The sequence below is a fragment of the Artemia sp. Qi Xiang Cuo genome, chromosome 10, assembly GCF_049724085.1.
Source record: "Artemia sp. Qi Xiang Cuo chromosome 10, ASM4972408v1, whole genome shotgun sequence".
NCBI lineage: Eukaryota > Metazoa > Arthropoda > Branchiopoda > Anostraca > Artemiidae > Artemia > Artemia sp. Qi Xiang Cuo.
Genome location: NC_142803.1, coordinates 20,264,764 through 20,285,309, shown reverse-complemented (window position 1 = coordinate 20,285,309; position 20,546 = coordinate 20,264,764). Strand labels below are relative to the sequence as shown.

The window sequence follows — 20,546 nt, the reverse complement described above, 5'->3', positions numbered from 1 at the left end:
ACAATTAAAAAAAAGTCGCACTTTGAAAGGCTTTGATCGGCCTCATCCTAATTTAAAGTATCCACTAGTGTCGAATTCTGACAGAAGGGATCTACTTGTTTCCATTTCTTGATAGCCCGAGTCAAATAACTGGGGATCACCCAGTCACGTACTCAACTTGACGACCTAAGAACAAGCTGCTTCATTTTCATCAGGGACAAAACACTCGAGACATTTAGCCTATTCCGGTTTTTAGTTTTGATGACCAACAAAATAAAGAATTGTCTCTCTGCTCCAGCACTTGAATGGGGCAAGCTGCAGAGAGTCAGAAAGAACTTGGGCAAGTAAGGAAAAAGTTCGTTTCCAGCAGCGTATTTGAAATGGAACAAGGTCAGCTGATACACCCAGTTGTTGTTATGAGAGTGTGGGAATTTTTTCAGAAAGCAAATTAATGAAGCATACAAATCTTGATTTCAAAAAGTTGGCCTTCAGAAGGAATTGTGAATTAGAACCTACGAGAAAAAAAAAGATTCTTAAGTAATATGGTTGACGCGATATCTCAAAAATGTGAGATATTTAACAGCCATAATATCTATATGGGTTAGATATTATAGCCATAATATCTAACGTAATCGAAATCAGATTTTGTAATGAATGGGCCCTAATTTTTTTCCCTGAATTCATGGAAAATAACAAAAGTTTTGTTTACTACAAATCATGACTTTTTACTAGATTTCGGGAAATTTACTAGATTTTTTTTTTTACTAGATCTAGTAAAATCCCACTGACGGTGGCAACCCTGAATCACAAAGCGAAGAACAAAGAATTGTGCTGTTAGTAGACAAGCGACAGAGAAAATCAGAACGAGTCAAAAATGAAAGTGAAAAAGAAAGGAATTTAACGTTAGATGAACACCCCCATCACAAACTTTGACGCCAACAAAGTGTGGCGCAAAACCCAGTGCAAACCTACAAAGATGCCATAAACTACGCAACGTTTATTACAAGTCACTGGGACCCTTCAACGTTGGAACCCTTCATTTTCCCGAGGAAAGAGTAGCAAACACAGGTGTTTCATTTGGAGGTTGGGACTTACAACGAAAATCAATATATAAAAGCCTGCCACTTGCCGAATGCCGGGGCCTCGCCTCGAAATTGGCTACATAGTTGTTAGTTTTTTTTTCTTAAAACTGGCATATTGACATTTCTAGCCACAATAACGATCTAAAAAGGTCACAATTTAAGAAAGAATTTGTATTTTTCCACGGGTGGTTGTATCAAACCCATGGTTACTCCATGACATCAAGAAGAGGCTCACATTTTCTGCGGTTAGAATAAAAGCGACAATAAGAATCAATATTAACAAGCCTGCCCCGTAGATGTGCCGGGCCCCGGCCTCAAAATCGGCTACATAGTTTTTTTTTTTTATCTTAAAATTGGGAAATTGACATTTCTGGCCACAAAAATGATCTAAATAGGTCACAACTTTAAGGAAGATTTCGTATTTTTCCCAGGGTGGTTGTATCGAACCTATGGTGGCGCCATGACATCAAGAAGAGGCTTACATTGTCTGCGTTTAGAAGACAAGCAACAACTAGAATCCATATATATATATATATATATATATATATATATATATATATATATATATATATATAATATACATATATATATATATATATATATATATAAATATATATATATATATATACAAAAATATATATATATATATATATATATATATATATATATATATATATATATATATATATATATATATATATATATATATATACATATATATATATGTATATATACTTCTATATATTATAGAAGTTCCAGATATTTCTGCAGGAAAGTGCTAATTTCTGCCATTTTGTGTCACGAAACAGAAAATTTGAGTCAAATACAACGCAACAAAAATTCTGAGACAGCTATTCAGCTTGGTAACATCAAACAGCCATATAATAATCTTCTCAGTTTCAGTGGCAATAATTCAATACGCGACCACATTTATCCCTAAATCAATAACATATACACAGCCCATGTAAATTAAGTGGTATTGTAAAAATAGGACAAAAGAGATCATGCCCGGACTTGCTAATTGGGGGCAGGGAGACCCTTGCCCTTTTATTCCCCCCGTAGATATTAAAAATGTCTTCTTTTTTTTCATTGAATAAGCGAAAAAATTGTCTCTAACCCTAGATTTTTAAAAATGCGTCTTTTAGTATCTTCATTGTTAAGAATTGGAAAAAATGCTTGCTACCCCTCCTACCTTTTCGTAAATTGGCAACCCTGATCACGCCGCAAGAAAGCGACATTTTGTGCCATCAAACAGAAAGTTTGGCCAGGATAGGGCCAAAATGCAATCTAAAAATTATATGATAACTAATTGGCTTGGAGCTATCGAAAAGCAATATATGTAATATATTGTAATATATGTTTTGGGGGAGGATAGAAGGCCAGTGAGTCTTCTCTTTTGCAAAGGCTAGGGGCAATTTGCGTGGGAACTTATAATACAGTTATAATACAGTGAATGCGTGGGGTCGTTTTTTTTTTTTTTTTTTGTCTGGAACTCCAGGTTGTAATCCTGGGTCTAATATTTACAATAACGCATCTTTACTACCTATGCGTCTGCACATTTCTGTCTATTTTCACAAATTTTTTTTCTAAAGAAGGGTGGAACTATGGAAAATCCGTGACATCTCCCCCTCCCTGCGCAGGTTATGGCCTTTATTAGAATGTTAATGATTTATTCTATTTTTGATAGCTTTTTTTATTACTAGATATTGTTTTGTTGAAAATCTTCGACAGAAGGGTTATATGGATGGTGCCGAGCATGCTGTTATATCCGAGTGGTATGATTGGATCTTTGACAAACTTGATCTCACTGTTGATCTCATTAGTAAGTAATCGTCGATTTGAATTAATGCTACTCTATTTTTTTTATTACATACTAGTCATAATTTTCAGTTTGTGGAACCGTCGTTTCGATGGATTTTGAGTAATCAATAGGTTCTTTTTTCATGTTCAACCTCCCTTGCGAAATTTTATTTGAATATGGTTTTGCCTCTCCTCTGTGTCATAATATTTCTTGGCTTCAATATATAATGAGTTGAGGGCAGTAAGCTTCCCCTCCCCAAAATATAGGAAGTCATTTCGTGTAGATAGATGTCCATCGCCATTTGCTGAAAACCATCCAGAGACGATGGACCCTGGCTTGTGGAAGGAACTCAACCCAAGGTCCTTGGAATTTCTTACTGCTCACTTGTAGACTGGGTTAAGTGCTTTTTCAGACTTGAGAAGGGGAAATTGTCTTCATCTGTTTCTTACTTTTTGTTGGGGCTTCCTAAATATTATCATTTTTAAAAACGAATACAGACATTTTGAGTTGTAATTGCTTTTTTTTCTCATTTTTTTTAGAAATGTATCTTTTAGAGTTAAAAATCATGAAATTAATTGGGTGTTGTAGTATTTATTTATTTAGGTATTAGGGGTGGTGTATTTTGACAAGGAATATGATTTGTGATGAACTATGAAGTATATTAGTCTTGCTCAGGTCGAGAAAGAATTAAAAATTGAAATTTAGTTACATATTTTGTGACTGAAGAAAGGGTAAGATATCTGTTATAAGAGTATTGGTCCCTGTAGAATGGGCCGGTGGAGACAGAGGTGACTCCTGTGAGTTCTATTTGCAGTCTTCCCAATACTCGGAACTATGTACAACTATGAATGCAGTATTTGGTTGTAAAATTGCCCATAAGTTAATATATTGCTGGCATGACGGTAAGACAACTAACCTTATTGATTTAAAATAGCCAAGATCCTGGGTGTTTGTACTCACTTCAAAAAGGTTTGGAAGAATGCAAGATAAGTTTGCCAACCCAGATTAGAATATTGGGAGATACATGACTCCAAAAAGCAGAGGAAGATTTGTTAAATATTTTCCAGAGGAACTGTCTAAGGATAGTTTTAGGTACCCAAAAACACCCTACGACGCAGCAACCGAAAGAGCTCCTTCGATGGGAAATTCAAAGTTGTAGTGCACGTTTTAAAGGCCAAAAATGATTGGTGGGCATTCAGGCTCCCTCTTGTACTATTTTCTACTAACCTCACAAATCGCTGACCTCACAAATCTCAATGCCTCAATCCAACCCGAATGGGAAGATGTCCGGACGGCCGCAGCGATGAGAGATGACTGGTGACACTTCTTCGATGCCCTAAGCCCCTCTGGAGGCACGGTAGGGTCTCTAAGGTAATGAAAAACAACAAGCTGTACAAAAACGGGGCTCGATCCCACTTTCTAGGGCTATAGTGAAAGGAAGGCTGAGATGGGTAGGACACCTTTTGCAGATGAAGGACGGCATTTTGCCAAGGATTTTGCTTTTTGGTCATCCATCAGGAGCCAAAAGAAAATCGGGTTGTCTCCGAAAGGGACGGGAAAAGGTCATAAGAAAGGATTAGAAGAAAATAGCAACTTCATGGGAGGGGGCGGAGAGCAAGCTCTAAATAGTCTGGTTTCAAGAAGCAGCGTCCGCAGCTGTGTTGGCCACATTTGGTTTGATGCTGCAGTGAGGTATTAGCAGTAGTTTTATTTTATTGTAACTAAAAGGCTGGCAGGGTTGATGCAGGACACTAGGGTATATATGAGTACTGTTATTAATATTGAAAGTAATGATTGCCCTTCTGTAGTATCCCCTGGGAAATTGAAGTTGAAGATTGGGAATGGTAACTGTTTGCCTGGGAGTTGTGGTGTCCTTAAATTTCAGGGTGCAAACTTGACAGGACTGTTCCAAACGCCAGTTGGATATGAAATGCGATAGTTCAGGATTAGATAATGTAAAAATGATTTAAAATGATGTTTGGAAGATAGTCGGTGAAATTGGTGACGATGTTTTCAGACTGAAATTTGGAAAAAAGCTAAGAATTTTAGCGGAAAAGTTTAAAATTTTATAGAAAAGAAAAGATTTTTTTTCAGAAAAGTTTTCTTAGTGTTAGATCTTACAAGAAGAAGTGAAAAGTAATGGGATTGAAGAAGGCTTGGAAATATTTAGGAGATAGTAAAATGGAGGCTATTGATACAATTTGTTATGATTTGGAGCGTGCAGCTAGAGGGCATAATTGTTATCTCTTGCATTGGTGTATTTAGAAACAAGGGAAAAGTAGTTAGTTAAGTCAGTAAGCAACTACTTAACAATTAGTTATAGCGTTGGTAGGCCTTAGCATGGGAATTTGATTGGAATTTACTAAGGACAGTTGGATATTTAATAGGAGAGTGTGGAATTTGATAATGTGAGAGATGATTTGAAAGATTTTAGAAAAATATTTATCCTGAGATCAAATGTCTAGGACAATGTAAAAAAGTACTAGTCAACACATGGTAGTTTTCAGAGCAGTTTCGTCAATGTTATCATCTCAAGATATTTCGCAAACTTCAAAGACTACTATGAAAAATGTGCAAAAAAGTCTCAAAATTGATATGATAAGTCTGAAAAAAACTTAAAGCCTAAAGACTGAATTTATTTATCAGAAAGTATGACGATGTCGGAAATCGGTGTCAAGTTGTTTGAGCTGGTCAGTCGCAGCAGTGACATCTAAGATGTACATGAATTCCTAAATTAATTACAAATATCTGGAAAACGTCTTATTTGATTAAGTTGAAATAAAAATTAGTACATCACAGTCATTTACTGGTGTTTCGACGTAACTTACTCAATTTGTCTGCTATAATACTTACTTTGCTATCATGTCAATTTAGAAAGATGCTACATGGCAGATAATATTTTTTTTCGGTGCACTATTTTATTACCTATTATCTTGTGTGTAGGATAAGATAAAAAAAATGGTATTAACAAAACAGAGTAACCGCAAGATGTATGTAGAATGTTTGTCCTTGTACGTATTTTCTGCTTATTCACTATGAAATGTGGCACATCTTAAGGGATGATTCCTTGGATCTAATACGTTATTCTCGGCCATCTGCGAAAACTTTCTATATTGAATCTTCACTACTGTACGTTCACTGGTAGATTAGGGGAAAATTTATAATTTGTTCCGATATCGATATATACATTTCAGTATCGATATTTCGGTCGATGTATCGATGTCCAATATAGCCCAACACTATATAATCGTCGTTTCTGCACTTCCGAAAGGCGGAGATTTACAGAAATTGAAAAATGCATAAGAATATTGTGTAAACCCTAGAATAGCTTTTTTATTTATATTAATTTTTTTTATTATTTTTTCTATTATCATTTTATTTTTATTGATATTTAAGAGCTTTTTAATAAACTAGTCTTTTTTATTAATGATGATAATAATCCATTTCTACCTTCTTTATGAAGCATTGGAAATGCTGATAGAGGAGTAAATAAAGAAAAAGAAAATACACACATAAACAAAAATACGACATTACAAATAAATAAATAATGTTGTCAAATACATAAATACTACAGAAACTTTAGTTAAACGAAAAAAGACTTCAACTGTGCAAATAAAATGGAATATGGAGATAAAGAAATAAAAACACCTCTGAACAAAACAACACTATTTAAATACAAACGTATTTCAGAGGAAAATGAACGATATGTTCTCTGCACATTGGCAAAATTGTCTATAGTTCATTCATTTTCCGTGTTATATTGCGTTTTCTGTATCTGTTAGCGATGTAAGTATTCATTATTCATAGGGGAAGACCAAGAGAAAACTTCCAGTATCTAAAGAATCGTCTACGAATTATAAGCGAATTATGCAATTTTACAGTGCCAAAAGGGGGTTAAGTTTAAATATTTCATTGATGAAATCATATTTGACCGATTTGCAGAGAAATGTAGAGCCGAATTGATGTAGGTATCTGATTTAAATTATTCAAACTGATCAACTATTTTCCACATCTTCAACTATTTTCCAATCTGAGTCATTCAGGAATAATTAAGATGAGGTCAAATTCACAGCTTTGACAGATCTTTAATCTTTGGAAGGAGACAGTCAGTAGGACATACATGAATCTTTTCTGATTACTTTTTTGGCGTGAGAGATTTATAAGTAAAAGAATTTTTGACTGGAAGTACGAGAGCAAATAAAACCAGAATGACGGGCAATGGAAAGGGTGGTCGCCCACTATAATATAGACTAACAGCAACTCAAGGTAGCCTATGAAAAAAATACAATATAATTCAAAACAAGCTAGATTTTCTAGAAATATCGTCAAACTATGTTGGACACATAGTTTAGGTTCTGCTAGAAATATAATCATCAATAGAAAGGTAGGGGCAAGCCCCCCCCCCCCTTTGAAAATAAGAATTTTTCTTTAATGCATCAAAAGAAGCAAATGAGGAGTATTTACGTTAAGGCCTAGCTAAAATAGAACTCGTGTTAGTATTTGCCCCCCCCCCCCGCCCTTACAAATTTCATGGCGGTACTCTTGGATTAAAGCCTTAGTAAACGGTCTTTGGAAATTGTGACTGTCTGTAGCAGTTTTGAGGTGACACGGTACCTTAAGGATCATCCTGTCTCGTCCATTATAAAAGTTTTTAGTTTTTGATTGGGAGGTCTTGCCATAACTTGTTTGTTTTTCTCTGGGGAAGTACATTAATCGTTTATATGTGTTTTTGGGCCGTCCCAAACACCTTAATTTGCATCGGGACTTGCTTTGAATGTAAGTGGTAATATTTATTTTTGTTTTCTTAGTATTGTATTGAAATTCAACCGTTGTGTTTTTTTGGGCCCAATTAATAATAAACGTGTCACGTGTCTTTCATAGACACACCAAAGGGTAGGCCCAGATAATTCAACGCGTCAGTACTTCCAATTAGAAGAGACTCTTGCTCCAGAATTTTGATTAATTACCACAAAATTGGTTTAGAAACCTTGAAGGAAGGGGGAGAAACTAGATATAACGACTTTACCGGCCATTTGAAATGATTCAAGATCTTCAGCCAACTAGAGTGTATCATCAGCATAAGAAAGATGGCTTATATCAATGCATCAATCAACGAGGATGAAGGGTTTACTTCTAATGGCTATTCAAATAGCATTCCTGAATAAAGATGGACTAATATCCCGATCATTGTTCATCCCTTCTCTTTAATTGAGTACGTATGGTAAGATGTGTAAAAAAACGTACCTTAGCCGTAGAATTAAAGTAAGTAAGCAACTGCAGTAGACCTTCAAGGTCAAAACCGGTGGTGCTGATCTCGGTTTCGTAGCCCTTCAGCCAGGAAGTGCAATGGAGGTTTGGGAGCCAGCCATCCTATCACCTTTCCTGCTTACCTTCCCCAGATTTATCAACGTACCTATTTAGAGCTGGGTCAAATCTGGCTAAGCTTACAGAGTCACAGAGTCACGCCACTGATCAACGTCCTAAACCGAATAATCGGCCACGCCAGGAATCGAACCCGCGCCCTTCGGGCTAAGGATTCCCAATCCAGCGCACCAACCACGTAGCCAGAAAGTACAATTATATTACCAAGGCCATAAGTAAGAGAAGATGAAAGGGTTTATTTCAATAGGAAGAAGTGCAAGCACAACGTGCAAATGAAGGAAAAGCCCTGAAAATATGAGACGCACACATGTAAAGAATGTTTTTAGCAAATTGTGCCGCTCAACACCATCAGGAAAAGCAGCTTGTGCTTTTGAACTTCAATTCTCTTCAAAACTGAATGATTGTCGCCGAAATTCCATCGACTGCTGAAAGCGGGAAGAGTACGTTTTCGAAGTATTTGATGATTATTAAGTCAAAAGTGATTGGCCTATAAGAATCACAAATCAGGTGGTATTTATTATTTGCTCTTGCGCAAGTCATAATACCTAAAGCAAAGGGCTTTGGGCATATACTGTTGAGACACATCCGTTTGGAACGAAAAGAAAGGAAATGTGATAGAGCAGTCGTTTTGTCTTTCAGATGTTCAGTCTTTACTCTGCCCTGGCCCGGAGCTTTTCCTGTTAAGGCCCATTGACAATGAGAATTTACTAATACCAATATTTAACTAGCGTTCATTTGAGCCAATCAGAATTGTAATAGAACTTTTCAGCCAATCAGGAAATTATATGAAAAATACCGATTGACATGAAGTAGCGCTTGCTAAATCTCAAAATTAGTAAAATTTCATTGTGAATGGGTCTTTAGCCGGAATCAGCTTTGCGCAGCTACAGAAGAAGGTGGTAGAAAAGGTAAAGGATGCGAGATTAGGCTCTATACTTTAAACCGATAATGCTCATCTCAGTTCCATGGTCTTTCATCCAGGGATTGCAATGGAGGGTTGTGGGCCAGTAATTTTGTCAGAAGAAGGTGAATTATTTGTTTGGTTCTTATCATGGTGAACGTCTGATAGATAACTATAAACAATTGTCAAGAAAAGAAGACTCAAGAGGTGTATCTGACAAGGTTTTCAAATCAGCTAAACAAAATCGAAGAAAAATGAGCCTACCACAGAAATTCTTACCTGCTTAGGTTCAAGGCAACACGAAGAAATAGTTTAGAAACTCGTTTCCACTGAAGTTGAGATTGATTCCGGACAGAACAAGATGTTTCATAAACTTATTGTTTTTTTCCATTATCCAACAACCCCTTGGAAAGAACACAATTTTATAAGTCTAAATACTACCCTTGAACGAGGCTTATCACGCTCCAACCATTGATGATACATAAAGGGTATCGGGACTTCGTATCTTTTAGTTCATTAAGTTTAAATCAGCCTTTTATCGGAGTGCTTTTTCTAACAGCGACTGGAAGTATAGCCAAAGATTCAGCAACTTTCAAATAATGTGCTATCCCATCCGATAGAAATCAATAAGGTTACATTTAGACAGAGAAGATAGCATGGGGTATGCGACCTTGATCTTCAAGGTCCGTGACATGAAAGTTCATGACATTGAGGATTACCGTCAGAGTTGTTCTTGGGGGAGGAGGTAACCGGGGAGTTGCCCCGGGCGCCACGGCTGGGGATTTGTCCACTTTGATCCAATTTTTCACTGTGATTTGGCTTTTTCTTGTTTATATTTGATTTGGGAGGGTGTGCTGTTAGTAATTTTTCGTCGGGCACTACCAACCCTAGGAACGGCTCTGACTACCGTCATCTTTGTTTATGATGACAATAAAGCCATAAGATATTTCTTCTCTTGTGAAGTAAAGTTGTGTCTTCCTTCGTTTGAATGCTGTCTCGGGAAAACCTTCGTTTTTTTTATATAAGCTAACTACTCATTCAACTGTTAATTATCAAGTTTCCAAGTTAATTATTTAGTCTCATTTTTCTAATTAAATTTGTAATTAAATGAAAATAAACTTAATGAATTTAATAATTAATCAAATAATATGATAAAAAATAAAGAAATAAAAAATTAACAAATAATTTTAACAAATAAGATTAACAAATAATGATAATGAATCAATTGAATTAAATAAAATTCATATTAAATAAATAATTTTAATAAAGGTAGCTAGATAAATTTAATTAGTTAAATTTATAGTTACATTAATTTAAAAAATGTATTTAATTAATAAGCTAATGAATAAATAATGCATAATGTAACAATAATAAAATAAATAATAAAAAATGATAAACAATAAATCAATTAATAAATGATAATACTTAATAAAATTAACATTTAATTAGTTAAATTATTGTGATTTAATTATCCCAAATAGTAAGTTCATTATCAAGACATTTATCAAGTTAATAATCTAACTATTAAGACTAACTGCATATCATAAGTTAAAGGTGTGTCTGTTATGAGTTTTCAGGCGAAGCCGCCCTTGCTTTTGGAATTTTTCCAAAAACTCCAGTCTCAGTTGGTGTTTTATAAGGCTTAAAAGACACATCAGGAACATTTTGCCACAATTTGTGGCCTTAAATGGCGACATTTGGCATCATTTGTAGTGGCTTACTTTAGGAAAAGTCTAATCTGGTTGACGAAAGCTTTTTCACTTGGCAAATTTCACCTCAAAAAAAAAAAAAAAAATTAGGCTTAATGGATTGCATGGAAAATACTGCTTTAAAAAAATTTACTGGCTGTTGTAGCCATTGCTTAAATATTAAAATATATCTTACCTTCCATCATATAGTGTCTCTCCTGTGCGGCTTTAATCCTCCTTTAAGATTTTGGCTTATTTTAGATTGTATGCAAAAACAGCTGTTTTTTACGTTTTTGGAAAGCATACATATCTCTCTTGTCGACAGCTGAACAACTTGACACATGGAATTTTTTGTAGATGACAGTGAAGTAAATTGTTTGAGAACAAGATGTCGCTTAAATAAAGCTTTTTTGTGTGTTTTTTTCCTGTAAGTAAAACGATTTTACTTATCAAAGAAAAACGAATTTTCACAGTACATGATAGCTCCGAAACAGTGTAAAACAGTGTAACTTGGGATCCTTAAGCGGGGGACGGGGGTAGTAAAAACATGTATTTAGGCTACCATTTAAGTCTCGAGGTGGGGGCAACTTAGGTCCCTCTCTCCAGGTGTGGTGTGAAATATAGTATAGCTACTTAGGAAGGGGGACAAGTCCTTTACTGTGAACGATCTGAAAGCCCTACATCGCCCTTCCCTAGAAAGGTTTTAGGAAATCATGGTAAATCTTTGTTGGGGAATCAGGGTCTTATACTTAATTTTTATTTCAGTATATTTACGTACAAGTCCGGTAATCGCAAGTGCAAGAATCCAAAAAGATCTCGCAATGAAGAAAACAAGATTCCTCTAGAGTATTTACAGGGTGTTCACAATCTACATGAAGAATGGCTGATAAAAAAGAAGTGCCCTGTTCCTGCCAAAGTATGTATAAGTCATTTTTATTTCTTGGTTTTCCCAAATATTCATTTTTTTTTTACCGGCGATCATGTAACTAATGTACAATTCCTTCACTGTAGTTATTGAACTTTCGAAGAAATTTTAAAGTTCTAGAATATGTTTTTCTTGGGTGCCTTCTCTGTTCTTTCTTTTGGTACTCAATTTATCTTTTATCTCGGTCAAAGCTTTGCGTCGTTGCATTTGAAAAGAATGTTTTAAGAACAGTTTGATTCTAAACTAGAGAATTTAGAATATGATATTATAGATGTTTGAATATATTTTAGGAAATTAGTCAGCGAAGTTGCAGACGAGGTTTCAGAGAATAAAAATGAAAGTGTACCGGGAAGATGAGAAAGAGCATTTGGTAGATGTGGGTCTGGTTTTCGTTTATAAAAAAAAACATTTACAGCATAAGGGGAGGGGGGCATTTTTTTAGGTCTATCACTTTCATTTCTTTTTTTTTCAAAAATATTCATTTTTACCTACAAGTATGTAACTGGTGTGCAATTCGTTCTCTTTAATCATGGAACATATGAAACAGTTATCATTTTGAAACAGTCATTCATGAAACAGTTATCATTTTCAGTTATCATGAAACAGTTATCATTTGAAACAGTTATATATGAAACAGTTATCATTTCCATAATCCTGGAAATTCATGGAACAGTTCTAGAATATTCTTTTATTGGGCTGATGTATATTTTTTTCTGTGCTTTCCTTTGGAACTAAATATTTCTTCAGTAAAAAAAACTGTTTTGTTTTTATCAAAGCTAAGCGTCGTTACATTTGAGAAGAATTTTCTGAGAACAGTTGGATATGAAATTCGAGAGATCAGAATTTGATAATGCAAGAGATATTAGAATATATTTTGGGAAATTAGTCTGTGAAGCTGCAGACGATTGGTGCATAAGGGTCTGGGTCCGTTTTATCAAAATTATCTGCCACATAAGTGAGGGAGGCTATGGGAAACCGCTTTTAGCACTCTCACTTTCATCTTAGCTTTACTTTGTCTATAAATTCCTTGCCATAAGTGCAGTTGTTTGTGTTCCTGTAAAGACCGCAAGTCAGGGTTGCCACCCGATGAGAAAAAATTACCAGATTCTTGAAAAAAAATCACTGAATCAGCCCATAAATCACTAGATTATTGACCACAAATCACTAGAATTATAATACTTTTTATCATTGTAATTAATAATTGTTTTGTTTCTTCACCATGTTCTATACAGGTATCCCTACAAGAAGTGGGTAAAATTACCCACTAGATGCAGAAAAATACCTTTAGTTTGATGTTTTGTTTTTTTCTCGTGCAAAAAATACCCTTGAAATTTTGAGAAATGCCTTTTTGCATCGTTAAGCGGAGAATGAAACAAAATCCTTGCTTCCTCCCTGTTCCCGAATTAGTACCCTTGGCTTATACTCCGATCACTGAAAATGAGCTATTGGGGATCTAATCGAAATATTTGCTTTTTCTTTTTAATTTTTTTCCCTTGTCGATCCAAAACTCCAGTTTTTTTCCCAAAAAATATAGAAACTGTATTTCTTTGTACTCTAGTCGAGCTAGTATAATTGCTGGGACATCAGTGACAATTTTGAAAATGACCTTTTTATAATTCCATGGAAAAAATATGTCCCACTCTTGACAAATTTCGATAATTATTGCTTGTTAAAAATAAAGAGGCACTATTTAATTATACAGAACGCACACAAGAAGAACAGTTATGTTAATGCTGATGAAATATGCCAAAATATGATGAAAATAAAATATTTTAGTTTATATAACACTATAATTTGGGCTATATATTAGCACATTAGGGGGATGTGGGGGTAAAGTAACCTAACCTAATCTTACCTCACCCCCTTAATGTGCAAATATATAGCCCAAGTTATACAAGTCCAATACATTCTGTCACCAGTTATTTGTCTTTGGCTATGAAACTGGTTTTCGTAGATCGTACATTATCCTTCTTATCCTTAGCATATTTTTACTCCAAGACCTATTCACAGGGCCTGCGTGGGTCATATTAATTCTGAAAGTATAGTTTTGGAACCTTTCAACTATTCAAAACCAAATGACTATCTCAAACTTTTGATCGAACAAATTTTGGGGAAAAAAGGACGTATGAGGGGGATTAATAGCCGTCCGATCTATTTGGTCAAATAAAAGGGACACCAGAAATTTTAATTTACGTTCAAATGAGGTCTCTCCCGATGTTCTAAAACCATTGGTTCGATACAATCACACTGGGAAAAATAGGAAATTACACACATCCGTGATTTTTCTTCTGGCAAATGATACAAAATTCAACACTTTCAGATCGGGGCTTGAAACCTCTACATCAGGGTTATCTGACACGCCGAATCTAATGGTTTGATTTTAATTAAAATTATTTCACTTTTATTGGATGCTTGCCCCTTCTTTCAAAAATCCGGCAAATTTTCGCAGTTTCTTAGCCTTTTATGGGTAAAACTAAGCTTAATGAATCTTATATATTTGGAATTAACTTAATAAGACAATGATGTCAAAATTCCGCTTCTAGAATTTCGGTTACTATTGAGCCTTGCAGCTCTGTTCTTACAATTCGTTACCGCAAACTGTTTGATGTATTAGCACATAAATCCAAAACTTAAAGAATAGGACTTTATCTACGTTTATTAGGTGTTTCAATTACAAATAAGAGAATTTTGAGAATTATTGAAGTTTTAATTAGATATTAGAAGTACAAATTAAAATCATTAGACCATTCCCAGAGTAGATACCCCCCCCCCCCTTACTCCCAACTGACTTCAATCATCAAACTACAATCGATTTGATCTATCTGTTTATATTACAAATCCTATTGCAAAAAGCACTAAGTCCTATTTTCTTTTTCAATGATTTCTTTTTTTATTTAGAAAATTATATTTGATGTATAGGCTACGTACCATCTTATTTTTCAGTTACTCCATTTCTGTTCTATTTGAAGATGTAGAGGGTGTATTCATATCCACCATTCACTCCGCTTTCAAAGGTTTTAACAGAAGAAAATCTAAGTTAGAACTGATACAGTACAGAAAAAAAATATATAAATATGAAGCAAAAATTCGACCTGAGTAAGTGTGGCAAAATAGGAAAAATAAAACATTTTTGAAATTCTACGATTCACTAGGTTTGCCTATTATCTTGATGATGACGCTCTGAGGTCATATCTGATATGAATACATGATGGGAAATCGGAAGTTTCAAAGGCGGTATATTTGCATAAATGCTAATCTGGAACATATTAGGAACTGTAGTGAATCACTATTTTTTTTTTTTTTTTTTAGTTAGCTTCGTGTATGATTTATTCGATTAAATCATCAATGTACGCGCTATATCGTGAAAAATCAATAGTTTTAGAACAAAATCACTATGAATCACTAGCTAGAAAAAAATCACTAGGCAACAAAAAATCACTAGAAAGAGAGATAAATCACTAGGAGTGGTAACCCTGCCCCAAGAATGTGATAAAAAGTATGATTCTGGAATTATTTTTTTTTTTTACGTAAATGGCCCCCGGCCTCTATCAAGGAAATTTGATTTACTCCTCATTAAGGATCAGACATATGTTTATCAATGCTCATCATTGTATGCGCTTTTAATGGTAGTAATTAATCCAGTTATTATTTACAATATACTTAAGCTTCAAATTATGACCTAGATTTTAAATCGTGCTAAATCGTTCGTGCACATAGCGGGAATGAGGTAGTGTTTACTCTAGCATTGATATGAATGTATCACCCCACTAAATCTAGGCTTGAAATTTTTTGTTTTTATCTCTCTCCCCGCCCCACCTCCTCCTATTAGGAAAAATCGTCACATACACCCTCCCCAATTCTGATCTGTATGCACATATGACAGTAAACGGTATTTTGTGCCTTTTTTACATTGTTTTTTTTTTTACATTGTTTTAGAACGTTGTTCAATCTTCTTCATAGTTTAGACAGGAAAAACGGCACTGTGAAAAAAAAAATGTATGGTAGGTTTAGATAAAATCTTTAATTAACAAAAAAGGGGATAAATTAAGTCTGGTGGGTTGAAAAAATTCTTATATGTCTCAGTAGTGTATTTTAAAAAAATGTCAATCTAGTTTTCTTTATAAAAAAAGGGAAAAAAAATGAAAATTGAGGACTATTTCATTTTTTTTTTTTTTTTTGACCTGAGATCTCGCTTTCATTCAGACGTATTAGTAAGAAGTTACACATCGGTGTCACTTTCCCTTAACAAACTTTATTGTCCTCTGTCAGAGCTTAGTTTAACTATACTAGTGGCTAAGTTGGAGAAGTTGGTGCCCCTCCTACTCGGAATTACGAAATTATGACGATTTTATAATTTTTGTTTTTTTATAAAATTTGACTGTTTCGTGAATTTTTTTAGTTCTTTAATATTATCCATTAAATTACTAAACTCTGGTTTTGAACACATGAATAAAAAAAATGATTTTGACCAATCCTGATGGAAGAGAATTTCCGTTTCTTTCTTGGACAAACGGCAATCGTAGAAACTATATTAATGAATTATGTTTTAAAACACGGTAAATGGCATTTAGTTGAAAATTTGCGTCAAAATATGGTTTGGGGTGAAGGTTTTTTTTGTAATGTCAAGTCCCTAATTCCCCAGTCTGATTGAAATCTTTAAGACACCAATGCAAGTGTAAATATAACTGATAAATAATTAAATATTGCTTCTTCTAAATGAGGGCTACACAAAATAAGTAAAAAAACTAAAGAAAAAAAGGAAGAGGAAAGGGAGGAAGTTTAATTTAAAAGTTAGAACCTGCAAATTAATAACCAGCGGCAGGAGGACTCGAACCCCTTTCCTCACGGATAATGGATTTAAAGTCTGTAATAGCAAAGTTAGCATACTTTTGTCTTTTTTTGCCTTAATTGGAATCTGTTGACTGGAATGTGTTAATTGGCTAGTGTCTTGATGGCATTTCTAAAAGAAAAGCCAGTGAAGCAAATTAACTATTTTTGCTAGTTGACAGTACCATTAATTTAAAGAATATGGCGTTGGATTTTCAGTCCATACTGATGATGCTGATCTCTGTTTCATGGCCCTTCAGCCAGGAAGTGTAATGGGGGGGGGGGGCAGTCATCTTGTGCTTTCGAACACCCTCCCAGTTTTTCCAGGTACCCATTTAGGTCAGGGTCGACTCTGGCTGAGGTTAGAGAGTCACGCTACTAACCCCGTTGTAAACCAAATAACCAGATTTACCAAGAGTTGTATTCCTGTCCTAACTGGCAAAGAATTTCAAGAGTAGTGTGCTAGCCACTCATATTGGACGGTTTAATTTGATTATGTTGCAACATCATAAAGAACGATGTAAGTAAAGAACGATGTGGGCACAATGTGTTTTTTTTTTCTCCATACCCGGGCACTTTGTATTGAAGGAAAAGGCCTTATTCGATATGAAATTGGAGTGGCTAGTGCCCTTTTTAATAGTCGAAAGTGATTGGGGGAAACTAGCCCCCCCCCCCCCACGCCCATCATTCCCCCAAACACATCCAATCAAAATTTTGAGATAGCCATTTTCTTCAGTGTAGTTGATTTCCAGATGGAAAATATGTTTTTAAGGAGGAAACTCCCCCACAACCCTCAGGGCAAGGGTTATAAGTTATGCCCTGGAGGCATATAAGGTTTTTATTGAAATGGGCAACTAACCCCCCTCTCACTCCCACCATTTCCCCAAACACATCCAACCAAATTTTTGAGATATCCATTTTGTTCAACGTAGTTGAAAGTTCTGGAGATTAGGTCTTTTAGGATAAAAACCCCATCAGAGCTTTCAGTGCAAGGGTTGTAAGTTGTGCCCTGTGGGCATATAAGGTTTATATAGAAAGTTGTTGTAGAAATTTCAAAAGGGGCTTATTGGATTGGAAATTGAAATTGCCCTTTTTAATAGTCGAAAGTGATTGGAGAGTAATTAACCCCCCTCTCACGCCCACCATTTTCCCAAACACATTCAATCAAAGTTTAGAGATAACCATTTTGTTCAACGTAGTTGAAAGTTCTGAAAATTATGTATTTAAGGATGACAAACCCCCGAGAGTCCCCAAGGCAAACGTTGTAGGCTATGACCTGGGGGCATATAAGGTCTTTAATGAGAGAATTGTCGTAAAAACTTCAAAAGGGGCTCATTAAATTGGAAATTGAGAGGGCTAGTGCCCTTTTTAATAGTTGAACGTGATTGGACGGTAACTAACCCCCTTCTCACGCCCTCCATTTTCCCAAACACATTCAATCAAAGCTTAGAGATAGCCATTTTGTTCAACGTAGTTGAAAGTTCTGGAAATTATGTATTTTTTTTGTGAATTGGTGCCACTGAAACATACAAAGGAAAAATAAACTTACTTTCCTAAAAGTCCAGGCCAAAATAACAATTCTTTTAGTTAAAAATATTGCTAAGATCTCAAAGTTCGGTTGATTTCTTTTGTAAACCTGCAATTTCCAACTGTCTTGCCAGGCGGTTAATTTATTAAACAATCGCTGTATACGAATTTTAAACAAATAGGAGATGAAAGCCAATGCACAATTAACCCAGGACGATATTTTTAAGAATAGGAATGACTTGATATTCAATGTCCTTTGTCCAACTCACAAACTTAATTTGGCAGTTTTTACCCGTTTTTGTCTTCTCTAAGTTCAGATAGCAGGTGATTTAAGAAAAATATATAAGGCGACTGGGAGAGGGAAATGAATATTTCCAAAGTTGTGACCTATCTAAATCGTTTTTTCAAACCAAGAAATGCTGTTATGTCAGTGTGAAGAAAAAACTGTGCAGTTTTTGATTATTTATATATATATATATATATATATATATATATATATATATATATATATATATATATATATATATATATATATATATATATATATATATATATATATATATATATATATATTTATATATATATATATTTATATATATATATATATATATATATATATATATATATATATATATATATATATATATATATATATATATATATATATATATATATATATATATATATATATATATATATATATATATATATATATATATATACTTATTGCTCTTCTAAATATAAGATTTGTGTTTTAGGTGCTTGAGCTAGATGCTAATCAGGATCCCGAAGCCCTTTTAAAGGACATAAAAAAGTTTCAAGATCAGATTATTCCTGGAATCAGTAAACAGTTGAAAAAGACGAACTCATTGGACTATACACCCGACTGCATATTCTCAATTGCTGAAAAAGCAACCATCGTTTCACAAGTTTGAATTACGTCTAGTTTCAAACCTTGGCGAAATTATTTATTAAGTGAAATCAAAAGTGCCTGTGGGGTTTAAACAGCCTTGCGCAATGGTGTCCCAGTAGATATGTACTAAATTTCGTTAATTGTTATTTTGCATTGCCTCTTTAGTACTTAGAATACTGAGGTTTTGCATGTGATAAGCGGTATAGCTTAAGCTTAATATGTCATGTGGTTACAAGAAAACGGCGCCTTTGATAAAAAAAAATAACAAAACTTTTCAGCCCAAAAGTTCAAATCTGACCAAGTCTGGTATTTATTCCAATCAAAGGCGTCCATTTCAAGATTTTTATTCAGTTGTGTGTTACACAAAAAGAAACTTCAAAAAATGCATCAAAAATTGTTTATATACATGTTTGCTAAGTTTCTACTAGCCGGAAAAAGAATTTCAGGTTAGGGGAGGGCTCAAACTAGATAATCCTCCCGTTCCTATGATGCGACCTTGATCCAAATATATTAAACAAAATTCTTAATTAAATCTAAAATTTCTATATTTAAAAGAAATACTATTAAACAAATTTTAATCGTAAAAAAATATTGTAAATTTACTCTCTAGCTCAATCGTTAAATTGTAAAATTAATCATTTACTGTTTTGTCATAAAATTTGAATTGCATGTGTTTCTTCCGTAACTCAAGTGTTGAAGTGGCAGTGTGAGGTTGCAATTATGTATTTTACAAGCATTTGTTAGTCAGTGGTTTAAACTGGAATCTCCTAACAAGGTTTTGTGAAAACTATGCTTTAATCTTTGACTTCTTCCAGTGTTCACGACTTCTTTGACAGTAGACAAGTTAAGCTTTCGACTCGAGTCATATCTTTTACTTTTGTAACTATAGTAATACATATCCAATGTCTTAAACGAAAATGTATTCTTTTTTGAGACTTGAGTTTCCTTTAAAAGTTTCGGCACATTATTTTTCTGCTGTCCTACGGTTCGAATATATGTCAACAAAATACGAAAGGCTTCCTATCAATTCGTAGCTAGAAACTTCCGAAAAATTTGGAACTTCTTGTTTTAACGGCAAGCGATGAGACACAGTGTTCCAGCTGAAGGTCACATATTATATGTTCATGAACGGCATGGACACCCAGAGATAAACAAGCTGGCTCTTGGGTCAGGCGATTAAAAATACGTTTATGACTACGCACAAATGAAGCTCACTTAATTTTAAGACATCTAGCGATCTATGTAAACATTTGGAAATTTTTTATTTGAGATCAAGGGCAACAGGGAGGTAAACGATGAGACACAATTTTCCAGCTGTCTCAGTGAAGGAATATTCCTGAAGGTCACTATTTATTTAAAACCTTGGAAACTATCCAGGCTTTTGCCCCAAATTTCAATTGCATTAGAATATTCTATCACTTTTCCAGTGTCTTTTGCAACCCAGCCATGAAGGAGGTGAGAATAGAAAAGCGCTACCAAATTTCTACGACCTTCAAATCTAAGGGTTGTATGATGAGATTA

At 34.5% G+C, this 20,546-nt stretch overlaps 1 protein-coding gene across 1 annotated transcript in view; it reads left to right on the top strand.

Annotated features, from left to right (window-relative positions):
* The window catches only part of LOC148947563 (deoxynucleoside kinase-like), a 26,033-nt gene extending 6,078 nt beyond the window's left edge, over positions 1 to 19,955 (top strand). The window contains exons 3-6 of the mRNA XM_089095936.1: positions 2,749 to 2,883; positions 4,062 to 4,179; positions 11,599 to 11,749; positions 18,871 to 19,955. Coding sequence (XP_088952062.1) covers positions 2,749 to 2,883; positions 4,062 to 4,179; positions 11,599 to 11,749; positions 18,871 to 19,047 — 581 coding nt within the window. The 3' untranslated portion in view covers positions 19,048 to 19,955. The remainder of the gene's footprint in view (positions 1 to 2,748; positions 2,884 to 4,061; positions 4,180 to 11,598; positions 11,750 to 18,870) is intronic.
* The last annotated feature ends 591 nt before the right edge of the window (positions 19,956 to 20,546 follow it).